The sequence below is a fragment of the Pelophylax lessonae genome (genome assembly GCF_965119305.1).
Source record: "Pelophylax lessonae genome assembly, chromosome: 7".
NCBI classification, from domain to species: domain Eukaryota; kingdom Metazoa; phylum Chordata; class Amphibia; order Anura; family Ranidae; genus Pelophylax; species Pelophylax lessonae.
Window position 1 is genome coordinate 64,004,265 of NC_138774.1, and position 13,457 is coordinate 64,017,721.

A 13,457-nucleotide genomic window follows, 5' to 3' on the forward strand; every position below is an offset into this window, starting at 1 on the left:
GGGGGGCGCGCGCTCGCTCCCTAGACCCTCACAAGCTAGTGACGTAGCCCTACGTCACTTTGCCTGTGAGGGGCTGACTGCCGACGTAGATCGGCGTTAGGCAGTCGGCAAGTGGTTAAAAAGGTAACTGTGTTGCCTGTTTGTTTTGGGGAACTCAATAGGTGGGACATCCTGTTGATCAGGAACTGACATGAGTTTAGGTAAAGAAGAACATCAATTTTACAGTCATCCTACTCCTCCCCCCTACTGTAATGATTGTGACGGTGGCGGGTATCAGACCCCTGGCCTTCTCATCCAACTCGTGACCAAAGACCAAGCAATCTCACACCCTGCCGTCACTTGCGTAACAATGCCACTCTCATCTGCAACCGGCACACAGATTGTCCAGCTTGTGGGACCACAATCTAGATGCCAGCAGACTGAGAACGATTGTCACGGGGCTAATTAAACAATTAACCCTTTCTCTGCCACCACCTCTACGTTATAATGAGCCCACAGGACTCTCGTAATTTTAGAAATACCAATTATGACTTTAGAATAACCATCTGTAACACACACTGTCACCTCAGACAAGAATGTTCAGATGAGTTATCCTAAACAGTAGCGCTCTTTCAGGAGGCAGGTTCTTTTGGGTCAGTTTGCGTTTAAGAGCTTAGAGACAAAGTTAACACTTTTCAAAATAAGGTTTAATTATAAGAAAGGTGAAGATTGGTGCAAATAAAAATATTTACAGAAAAATGGGTTACAAAGAAATAAGAGACACAATACAGCAATTTAGAAATATGAAGATAAAGAGGGAAATACTTGCATTTAAAAAGTCCTGGTATTATCAGAGTTCCAGAAGCTGAACATGTGATCGGTCCTTCTCTTAAGCGATGTTATGGCTTGGATGGTAGAATAAGAACTGACTGCTCTATCAGTTCCTGTCTTTTTCTCTGAGTTTAAAAGGGGCGGTGACGGACACCCCTGACCAATTACAATCAGAGTGGCAAAAGGGCTGTCCAGTGGTTTACGACTATTTCAAATGTAAGTTACTTTTTAATTACAACTTGGCTGGGGGAATTCCACACAGCCTATTGTGGACATCTGTTCTCAGATAGGATTTTACGACCTGGCCGGTCAGGATGCGATAAGATCTGCTTTACGACCTCCTGCTGTGTTTTTGGAGACAGGACTTCTGCTAGAATGTGCAGATAAAGCTTGGTTTGAGTTTGCACACTGATTAGCGAAAGGTGGGGGCTACTTTCGCTCAAGGAGCCTGGGTCACTAAACAAAATGGATGCCGAGAAGACAAGATGGTGTCCTGACGCTCGACACCATTACAATGATATTGGTGGCTTTTTTCATTTTTTTTCTGGGAGCAGGTACCTTTTTCTGAAAGATATCTTCTCTTACTTCCGCAATTTTTGCCTAGGCAAAAATTATGGAAGCTTGTCATTCAAAATTAGCTGAGTCCATGAACGCACCATCGAATGGTCAGATAATTGATTTTTATACTTTCTTGTCCAACCAAAATTCTACAAGTGTTAGGCCAGAATTAGTTGCTCTAACAAGCAGATGTTTTGTTGGTTTTATGCTATGGACTTGCTGTACAAAGCCCCAGCTGAACTGAAACTGTTTGCTGCCTATTTGCTGAATTTAACTACAGCTACAGGACAAACAGGCTTGTGCTGCTCCTGGGTGTCCCTGTCATGTGCATGGCTTCACACTGCCATTACCAGCTGACCTTGTCCTCCTTACGATATAAAGTGAAATTTACACTTTAAATTTATCGACCCGGTTAGACTTGTATAGAACTCGGTATGGCTAATTCAGTGTTGGTCTCCTCCCCTTTGTGTCTGAATGAATTTGAAGATCTTGTTATTATAGAAAACAGATTCCTCGGATGAGAGCTTTGGCTCTGCCATCATTCATGGGACAGGCCGTAAAATTCTGCTTTTTTGTATTCCTAAACTTGGAGCCAGATTTTATCCAAAAACATGTTTTTAATCCGGAGCTTATTGTCATCCTGGGAATCATTCCTGAAAAGTAGATTGTATCTTATTTTGTCCTCTAATAAGTCTGTCTACCTTGAAAACCATTTTAATGTAAAAGTTTAATCTGTCCTTTGTGATCAAAGGCTTGGCTGTGGTTGGAGACTAGGGGCTTCTAAATGAGGGGTCAAATCTCTTCTTCTTTCTTTCATGAACATTGCTGCTAAAATAAAATAAGTTTTTATTAAGTTTTTGAAGAGTGGGGAACATTAGAGCCTCTGTCTTTTTTTCTGTTAGTGTGCCTCCTTAAGATTTTATCCCTCACATCTTGTCAGAACAATAAGTGATGAAAACTTTTTTCAACAGTGACCCAGACAAGACCAAAAACTAATTTTTAGTGGTTCGATGGAGGGTTAGAACACCCAATGGTGTTAATATTGCTGTCTGTGCTTTTCTGTCTCAACTTCAGCCACTTCTCAACCTTATGTAGGGTGTTACAGGGAAAGGAAGTAAGTGGGAAATCTCCCAGAGAGGACACAGACAGAAATTTTAACTCTTTTGGTTTTTAAAGCCAAAATCCAGCTCTTGGTAACCCCATGTGTTTATTCAGGAACTTCACATAGATCTATAATGGGTAGCAGGAATTGCCTGCTTCTCATAGTCCTCTGAACCCAATCACCAGTCTACCATAGAGGCCTCCTAAGCACTGTCTGACTGATCACTGACATGCCCCCAGGTATGCTGGAGCTGGAAAGCCCTACATACTGACTCTAGGGCAGGGGTCTTCAAACTATGGCCCTCCAGTTGTTCAGGAACTACAATTCCAATCATGCCTAGTCATGTCTATAATGTCAGAGATTTATAAAGCCTCATGGGACATGTAGTTCCGCAACAGCTGGAGGGCCGTAGTTTGAGGATCCCTGCTCTAGGGAGTTACTAACAGTGTTGTACATCATCTTTGTAGCCTCCCTTTTCTACCCAGTGCAGATTATAAAAACAGTGGATATTGACAGAGGCATAATCTTTACAGTGGTCACCACCCCAAAGAATGCCTGAATTCTGCCCATTACATGATGTCTTTCTAGCAACTTCTGGACGTTCTGGTAGATCACAGAACACATAGGTTGGGTACCAACACGTGATACACTACCTCCATTCCTACAGTTACTCATTAATTTAGCCCCATAGTATCAAGGGAAACCAAATTTTCGATTACATAAAGGTGCTTAAAGAAATTTTTTTTAATTTCTGATGTAGAATCCTTTTAGTACAAATATTTTATTTTTCGCACAAAAGGTGTTGTCATGTATTTTGCTCCATTTTTCAGCATTGTTTGTACTACATGAACTGAAAGAGTCCCTGAAGAGCACCCGCCCCCACACTCCCTTCAGCATTACAGTCAGATTTACCAGCAGATTCTAAATGCTTTCTAGCACTATTTTTTTATACTGTATAATATACTATACAAAAATTCCATCTGAATTCTGATTGGTAGGGAAAATACAGAAAAATTCCTTTCCCCAGATTTTATCTATGGGTTCATCATTGTGATCTTAGATACTTTCTTCTGCACGGTTGATTTCCAAGTGTTGTCTATAGATTCTGAAAACTAAAACTGACATGTTGTGGGCTTGACATACACTTTATCAATGCAAATTAAAAAAATAATTAAATTTGGCTGGAATTTGTGATCTTTGAAAGCGATGAAATTTACAAAGAAAAAGGTGTTTTAAATTGATTGCAAATTACATTTCCCTCCTGGCTTCTTTCTAAGGCCCCTTTCACACAGGCGCACCGGACCATTCAGATCCGTTTTTTTGGCGGATCTGAACGGTCCCCCCATGCATCTCTATGGGGGATCGGATGTCAGCGGAGACATGTCCGCTGACATCCGATCGGATCCGTCAAATCTGGATGGATGGAAACACTATCGGATGGGATCGGATGAGAACGGACCGACGGTCCGTTCCCATCCGATTTCCCCCATAGAGATTCATGGGGAACTGACAGCTGTCATCCTCCTGCTCAGTGGGGGATCGGCGTCTCGATCCCCCGCTGAGAAAAACGGAATCCGTCCGACGGACGGATAGTGTGAAAGGGGCCTAAAAGAAAAACTGGCACTCAGATCCCAAAGCTCCCCCCATAGTGAAGCCCTAAGGGTCAACAGGTATTTTTTTGCACCTATTGAAGAGATATAAGGTTTTAAGAAGAGGCAGACATTTTTTGAGTATCCTTTTCTTAATAATTTCACTACATCTTATACTCAATAATCATAGTGGATCTTGGAATTTAAATTCTACTGTTAATCATATACTTTCCCTTCTACAGAGAAATCTACTCCTCCTCGTCTGGAGTCACTTTCTGTGTCTGACATTCTTAGTGAGTCCCTCCGTCTCTCCTGGGAAGTGAATGGAGGGGAATTTCACTCATTTCTCCTTCTGTACCGCGATGCGGAGGGCAAACCCAAGGAAGTGACATTGGATGGGGAGCAGCGTAAAATTGCCATTGAAGATCTAAAACCGGGGAAGAAGTATAAATTCATTCTGTATGGTATTACAGGAGGAAAGAGAAGCAAAGCTGTTACATTGGAGACCACCACAGGTAATGGAACAGCCAACAACTGCTATCACCCAATAAGTCGCTCATTTTGAGGTGTACTCTCTAAGTTTTTCCCTATTCTTTTTGCCTTCTATGTGTATTTGTTAATTTGTCAATTTAAACAGATCCTGTCACCAATTTTAAAATTTAGGTAAAAGCACATCAAAATTGGGTATTTTACGTGTTTACATCCAGTGTTTTCCCTTTCCATAATTGGTATTATTATTATTTTTTTTTTACTTACAATGTTCCTGTGAACTTGCTATGGAAATTGGCACCCCAAAAAGAGTTGACTGCTTAGAACAGCCTGCTCCCTCCTTGCATGCATTAGCCCTCTCCACTTCTAGGAGTCTCCAATTGTGCTGGCTCAGCTCTTCATCCCCTCACCTCCTTACGTAACCTTTTAAGTAGCTGGCAGTGGAGTAGCAAAGGGCTATACAATAGAGCAGTGGTTTGTAACCTTTTCTGAGTCATGGACCCCTTTGATAATCTGATAAAAGCTATGGGCCCCCACACCAGAAATGTTCACAGAAACACAACTTTGCATGCAATAAACATATATGTACTTTATTATATTGAAATTTGATTGCCTCATACATATATGACATATACAAGGTTTGAATAAAGTAAACAAACTTAACAAAAAACGCACTCCATTTCATGCAGAAAGTAATGGCCACTCATTACAAAAATTAAAGTGTTACTAAACCCAGAACAATAAAGCCAGTCTGTATATGCACTAAAGCAGGCTTGTTATACTTCCTGTGGAACCAAGGGGTTAATCCTGCTAATTGTGTAAAAAGGCCGTTTGATCCTGTCTTCTCTGATCCTCCTCTTGTTCCACTGTCCCCAAAATCTTTTTAAAGATATTAGAGAGAATGGTTCCCTTACATGTTTGCATTTTTCTTTTTTCAAAGGAAATGCCAAAGGATAGGTTTAGCTCAATCTTCAGCATCTCCTTGCACTTTATTCTCACTCTGCAAGTATCTCTTCCAAGGTTGAGCTTACGATACAGTTCATTTTTTCCAGAGATCTAAGCCTTCTAGAGTGGACATAGTTGGCTTAACCTTTTAGAGGCATAACCAATTAGAAGGATTTACTGCATGTTGACCTTTTCTAACATGTTACATGATTCAAAGGTTGCCATATTTCATATGATGTATATGCCATATTTCATATGATGTATATGACACCAGAGATACAATTTAAATTTTAACCTAAGTACACAAATTAATGTTGACGTAATTCCTATGTTCTACCTTATTGCAGTCCCAAGAAAAGTTGTCCCAACTACAGCTAGTACTCTTGACACTCGTCTGGTGAATTTTAACCCTTCAGAAGTGACAAACTACTCTGTAACATTGACTTGGCTTGTGGAAGGAAATGTGCCCTTCGAATGGATTGTACTGCAGTATAGAGAGCCTGAGGGAGGTATTCGGGAGCTTCAGATTCCAGGGCAAGACACCAGCACCATCGTTCAGGGATTGCTACCATCTCAGAAGTATGAATTCACTGTGTACGGACTAAAGGGAAACAAGAGGAGCGAGTCACTGTCCACTGAGGTCCAGACAGGTACTCCAAATACGAGACCACCAAATTCATTTATTACAACTAATGCTAAGGAAAAAATCATGCTGGAGGCCATAGCAACCAGACAGGTTTTACCTTTCTAACCTTCATTTGGAATAAGAACAGGGAACTCAACCTATTTTCCTCCATTTCCAAAGTGTGTGCTTGAATCCTTTGTGGTGCCCTTAAAGCAAACAACTTACCACCACATCTTCTATATGGCCAGTCATTACTGTTTATAGTGCACATTGTTTGTCTCTTTTCAGGTATAAATACATTCAGTTCAGGTAAAGTGTATGCTCAGTCAAGTTTTTAAAACTTTTTAAAAAGAGTAGGAAAAGCTTAGAACCACTGTGAAGTTTTTATAGCTGTCTGTCAGGTACCTGACTGTGGAGCCTGAGATGATGAGGGTGGCCTTTTTTGTGCATTTCCCGTCCAAGCACCCCTGGTAGTGGAGACAGGGACTACAGGCAGGCAGTGGAAGGATGCAGGGACCTGGAATCTGTAGAAGTGAGCTGTAGTTTGGAGACACAGGAGTCCTTCCAGTGGTGGTGGTGTGGAGTCTGGTCATAAGCCTTGTTCAGCAGGAGCCAGGCAGACAGGTGCAGCATCAGGATCAATTTCAAGGTCAGGAGCAGGCAGAAGTCGGTAATGAAACAAGTAGTAAAATAAAAACCTCCTGCGCTCGAGTGCTGTCTGATGGAGTAAAAAGAGGTGCACTACAAACTCAGATGTAGAAAGAGCTAATGGTCTTGCTGCCCCCTTCAGGATCAAGGGTATCCAGAACCAACTGGTAGAAAAGACAAAAAAGAAAAAGAGGGGCGCACCGACCTAGTGCATTACCATAAAACCATTTATTAAAATATTAAAAAGTGTACAAAGTACTCACAAGACTGGTGTGATACAACACACATCAACATTGCATATACAGTCTCCAAGGTAGCCAGGTCAGCCAGGCCAGCAGCACATTTTCTGGCTCTGAGGAAGGGGGTTCGCCCCTGAAACGCGTCAGCTAGCCACAGCAGCCCCAATGCGACCATCTGCATGTCCATTCGTCACATTTGGGACTTGGCTACCTTGGAGACTGTATATGCAATGTTGATGTGTGTTGTATCACACCAGTCTTGTGAGTACTTTGTACACTTTTTAATATTTTAATAAATGGTTTTATGGTAATGCACTAGGTCGGTGCGCCCCTCTTTTTCTTTTTTGTCTTTTCTAGAAGTTGGTAATGTTCTGACAGTGAGGTACAAAATCAGGAGGTGGAGACGTAGTCATAAACCCAAGCTGGGGTCAGTAACATAAGCGAGAAGCAGATATAGCAGGCAGGGGTGATACAAGAGAGGTGTCAGGCATAGCTGGGTCAGGAACAAGGTTAGCAGACATGGACTAGAATCAGAAACACAGGAACCAAAGCTGAAGACAATCCAGCACTGAAGCCAGGCAGACTCTGTTTAAATAGGCTGCTGGGCGCCAGAATCTGTGGATGCGTGCGCATGCCTAAGTGTACGGCACGCGCTCACACATATGTACTGATGCGCATTTGTGTGCACATTCTAGTCCTTGCTTGTCTTGGGCTTCTATGCTCGTGACTCTGCATATGCGCACAAGAATGAACATTTGCTGCACGGGAATAAGCACCTGCTGAATGGGAATGAGCACTTACTGCATAGGAATAAGCACTTGCTGCATGAGCTCCTTGACACTATCTGGGTCTCTGCTGATGAGATTCACCCTCATTATTTGTCCTGCTTACCACAATCACCAAAACAGGAAATGATGGAAAATCCCAAATTTTAGAACTGTCAAGGGAACAGCAGGTGAGGGACAATCTTAAGCCCCGTACACACGCGTCGAAAATTGGCAGGGAATTTTCGTCCAACGTCCGATCTGCCGATTTTCGGCTTGTTAGTATGATGCTTCCGACAACCGACTCCGACTTTTCGTCCGAATAAAATCCTGGTGTGTAGGCTATAAAATTTTTGTCCGCCGTCAAAACACGGCCGATTTTCGTGCAGTCAGTACAGATTTCGACAGGGAAAAATCTTATGAGCAAGTCTGGGCATGCTCAGAGAAGAAAGAACACAAAGAAAGCAAACCAAAACATGACATCACTTCTGAAGCAGATTTTTGTTGGGCGAGAAAATTCGTGTGCAGTCTAGGCACATTCCAACCAACAAAACTCTGGACAAAAGACGGACGATCGGTCGGCCGATAATCGCTGCGTGTGTACGGGGCTTTACAATGGGCACACTTAATCAGATGAGAACGGATGACAACCTCATTTTGTAGAGGTTTCCTCCACCAATAGATTTCCTGCAGGTAGCCTTTAGTGGGTAGAGCTGCTGGGTTTCTCCTACAGCTCTGCTGTCTGAACAGGCAGGGTGATATCACTGCTAATTTTACAATGTAATAACTGGATTTGCCAACTGGAAGTTGGTACATACAACATTGAGTTATATCTATTGTGACTACTGAGGAATATATTTGAATGAAAGTTTCTCTTTCTGAAGATTAGCTTTAAATTACACAAGTGCAAGTATTTTCCATATATGGTACGGGCGAGATATAACATGTTGCATATATAAGAAGTTCATATTTTTTTTTATATGGGTTTACAATCTGTCTACTTCTTTATTTCTTTTAGGTTATCCTGAGACTGTTGGTCCTCCTGTTGTCACAGACCTCTATATCTCTCCTCGTGGTCCACATGCCATCCATCTTTCCTGGGAGGCTTCAGAGAGCTCTTTCCAGTCCTTCCTTATCCGATACAAAGTCCAAGGTCAAGATGGGCCACTGAACACTGTGACAGCTGATGGCATGGATAGGAACCTTCTTCTGTCTGGTCTACAACCTGACACCCTCTACACAGTCACATTACACGGTATCCGAGATGGGAATGAGCAAAGCAGTATGCAAAACACAGGAAGGACAGCACCTCTAGGTAAAGACAAACAGTCCCCAGATCACTTCTTCTACAAATATCATAGGAAAATTAATGATAATTCATTCGTTCGTAACACTTGTTTCTCCAAAGCAGCTTTGAAATGAAAATAAACATCTCACTGGTTACTGAAAAGAAATACATTTTAGGCTCAGTTAGGGCTGTTCACACTGGAACACATATGTTCAAATGCACATTTTCCCATGCAGTCCTGCATGTTCCAGGTTTTGTCAGCCCAAATATTTCAATGGGCTTCCAAATGTATCTGAACAGAAGAAGCAGTACAAGCACTAGAAAAAAGGGAGAGGGGGTTTCCAGATCTGTTACACCGGAACAGACATGGAACCAAAGGGGATTTGAGTGTGCCACTGATATAATAACTTTTTCCAGATTCAGTCCATATTTAAAATTGTAAAAAGGTTTTTATTTCATATGCATTAAAAACAGATGAACATACATATTTATTATACATTAATATACATACATTGTACATACAATAAAGTACTTCAAATTTGACAACCCTACAAAGGGGTTGTGAAAAAATGTGAATAGTTACTGGAACTACGCGTTTCGCTATAAGTGCTTCCTCAGGCTCCAGTTGTTTCAAAATATTCTTAATATATATATATATGTACAATGTATGTATATTAGTGTATAATAAATATGTATGTTCATCTGTTTTTAATGCATATGAAATAAAAACCTTTTTACAATTTTAAATATGGACTGAATCTGGAAAAAGTTATTATATCAGTGGCACACTCAAATCCCCTTTGGTTCCATGTCTGTTCCGGTGTAACAGATCTGGAAACCCCCTCTCCCTTTTTTCTACAAATTTTTACAATGGGGAAGGTGCCAATATACTACTAAAGATTAATAAAGCCAATCTCTCCCCCACCACAACCACAGTACAAGCACTACTTTTTCAGATCGCAGCGCACCAAACCGCATGAAAGTGCAGTGCCAAGTAGTTTGGTGGCCGCAAATGCGCTGTTTTAGCAAAATACATTTGGATTGCCATTTTTTTGTTTTGATGATAAAAGAGAGCTCTAGATTTCTGATACAGCTCCTTTTTTCCGGTCCCATAGGAAGGTGTTGATAGCAATGGCTAATCAGGACATCTGAGGAGTGGCCTGAGGGAATGTCAAAATGTCTGATTGTGCAGTTGTCATTCTCAGATGATGATGATAGTAGTGATCTTCTACATGTAGTGGAATAATTGTTATTAACCCAATTTAATCACATCAGAGGTTATGAATTATATATAGATTTAGGATCTGAATTCAGAGATATTCAGCCAGGAAATGTTGAATCTTCTTTCCATTGCTTGCTAAAACATTTACGATATGTTGTAAACCTGCTAATGAGCTGTTGGCTTAGACCAATGTTGGCTTAATGGATGTAATGTCTTAAGCCTGGGAGCTGGAACGTTTTACGATGGATATTAAAAGAAAATCTGTTCCACCAGGCTTTCCGTAAAAGTATTTTGGTGGTTGGTGGCTTTAATAGTTTGTATAACACAGGCCTGGATAAACATAAAAATAGGCCTCATTAGCAGATCCATGGTTATTAGTGTTCTACTGATTAATGTTATTGCAGCATCTTTAATAGAGATTCTTTTCAATTGAAATGTTTACTCAATGTAAAATTGTCTGTTGTAATGGAAGTCTGCAGGCCACGGGTATATATAATATGCCAATTCTCTGCAGACCCTACCAGACAAAAATTTCACTCTAACTCGTGTCCCAATCTGGCAAATATAAATGTGTGAGGGTGCCACTGTGTTTTCTGATCCTTATCTTGGGGGTACTCCAATAATTTTACTGTGATTGTAACAACTCTCTAAGTTAAAATTACTATTATTTTGAAGACACTTCCTCTCACTTTCTATGGTGTCTATATGGAAGTGAGAAACAAATCTTCTCGAATGTCACATAGATGTCCAAATAGCCGACATGGGGGTTAACTGGCTTTAGATATATATTTATTTTAACATTTTCAGAAGGAGTCATATTTTTCCCGTTGCAGATCTGGAACCCCCGAAAAACCTGCAATTCAGCAATGTGCAGGAGAAATCAGCCATCGTCACTTGGGATCCACCAAGTCCAGACACAACCACCTTTAAAGTGTCTTATGAACCAACTGATGGAGGTAATAATATCTGTTCCTTTCTCATTAAATAGTCCTCACACCACTAATCTGCAACCATTTCTGAGTTTCTGGAATTTCTATTAAGTGGTTTAATTTATCTTGTCATATGGAAAACTCCTAATATTGTTAGAATAGGGGTCTAGCCACCCTAAAGGTATATGGAAACCCAATCACTAAAGTCTCATTTAATTTTTAACATACCAATGTGATTTTAAAAGCGTTTTTCAATCTTTTACAAATATGCCGCTTTCATTGAAAAAATATGATATGATAAGGTGACAACATTTAGTTCTTATCTCCCAATTGTTGTCCTGTGTTGTCACGAATTCAAATGAACATTCAATGAAGACTATAAACTCCTGTGCTGACACTCATTGCTCAGGAATGTTCTGCCATTTTCACCATCAGGAAGTAGGTATACTGGAGCACGTGCAAAAGCTGGTGGACATCAGCAGCATTGAGATTCAAAAAAGGATGACAAAATTGTGAAAACAGTATTTTCTGAAAGAAAAAAAAAAGGCAATTGTTTATAATATAAAGTGCTTTAGCAAATTAAATGTCATCCGGTTAGGGTTTAGATCTACTTTGAGCCATGGGTGTCCACAGAACTTTTTTCGGGGGGGGCATAATTTCAAGGTCACCCATGCTCCGCTCCTTTTCAACAATGTCATGAAGGGGAGGGGCTTAATCAATATACTTATTTTGAGTATTTGTTTTTAAAGAGCAAATAGCATTTATTTTCAATGCATTTGTTAACCTAAAAAAAAATGTATCCTGTTCCCTTAAAGCATGTTATACAGCACAGTGCTTTGCTGTGTGATTTGGTCCTTTCTATCACCTAAAATACCTGGCTGATCCTGCCTGGCTATGTCCTCCCCTCTGTAAACTAACTACGGTATATCATGGCTGCTGAGCCCTGACACTGTGGTCAGTTTACATGCCCCTGTCATCCGCAGCCCTCCTGTCCTACTCTGTCCTCTCTCCCCCCTCCCTCCCAGCCTGTCTGCTCTTGTGTCAGGGCCCGCCCACCTCCCCTCCTGCTGCTGTAGTTTTATTTAAAGTTTTATATCCTGTCTACAGTCTGTTTAATAATCCTGTGTGCCCCTGTGTCTGTGTTTTATAAAAATAGGCCATTCTTCAGTGCGCCACTCACCGCTCACTAGACCCGCTGCCTCTCTCCTCCTCTCCCCCTCGCCTCCTCCTCCCCTCCCGACTGACATCAGTGAGGAATCCTCAGCCCCCGCCCACTGCAGACAGGGAGAGGAGAGAGCCGACGGGTCATGCAAACGGCGCTTGGCCCTCTGAAAATGGGTAAAAAACGGCTTATTTTTATTAAAAACATACACAGACACACAAGATTATTAAACAGACCAGACAGGATGGTATAAAGTGGCTTAACAACCACTTAAAAGGGGAAGTTGAGATTCCGGGGGGGGGGGGGCATTTGCCCTGCGGATGCCCATGCTTTGAGCTTCTTGTTTTTATTTTATAACTTTATTTGATTGCAGGAGAACCAGAAAGCATCAGTGTGGTTGGGGGCAGCACAACACTGAAAAGACTGACTCCAGGAACACAGTATGAGGTGACTGTTGTTTCAGTCCGAGGTTTTGAGGAAAGCCCACCGCTGACAGGCTCCTTCACCACAGGTGCTTCTGATATGGCTATGCCGTAGTCTGCAAAGACCAATCAGATTTTATTTTCAAGTTACTAGTGGATTTTTCTAATCTTGAGTTTTGTTTCATAGCTGGAGGCGGCCCCCGTTCTTTGCGTGCCCATGACGTGACAGAAGTGTCAGCTCTTCTGCGTTGGGAAGCGCCCACAGGACCTGTGGATCAGTATTTAGTAACCTACAGAGCAGAGAACAGTAAGAGAGATTAATGATTTTGTTTTGTTAAAATATGTTTGTAGGTTTAGGCATAGCTCCCAACTGTCCCTGAATTCGAGGGGCTGTCCCTCATTCAAAACAAAGTCCCTCTGTCCCTCTTTCCTTCTCGTTTGTCCCTCATTTTAATCTGATCTATATAGTTGTGTATAAAATGCACTTCTTATCCATAAAAAAGTTTGCTAAACCTTTCATCCAATTTCTAAATTGCTGCATTTGTAAATTGCAAAAGCCAGTATACAGAAATAGTAGTGCTAAAAAAGCACTTGGGAGTTAAACCAATCATTTTTTTTTTTTTTTTTGTAAAATTCTCCTTTAAGGGGGTGTGGCAGAGGGTGTG

At 41.3% G+C, this 13,457-nt stretch overlaps 1 protein-coding gene across 2 annotated transcripts in view; it reads left to right on the forward strand.

The window, feature by feature from the left end:
• The window catches only part of TNXB (tenascin XB), a 204,544-nt gene that overhangs the window by 125,951 nt on the left and 65,136 nt on the right, over positions 1 to 13,457 (forward strand). For both annotated transcript variants that reach the window (XM_082263702.1, XM_082263703.1), the window contains 6 exons: positions 4,302 to 4,574; positions 5,841 to 6,143; positions 8,788 to 9,084; positions 11,113 to 11,235; positions 12,744 to 12,881; positions 12,980 to 13,099. In XM_082263702.1, the coding sequence (XP_082119828.1) occupies positions 4,302 to 4,574; positions 5,841 to 6,143; positions 8,788 to 9,084; positions 11,113 to 11,235; positions 12,744 to 12,881; positions 12,980 to 13,099 (1,254 nt within the window). The remainder of the gene's footprint in view (positions 1 to 4,301; positions 4,575 to 5,840; positions 6,144 to 8,787; positions 9,085 to 11,112; positions 11,236 to 12,743; positions 12,882 to 12,979; positions 13,100 to 13,457) is intronic.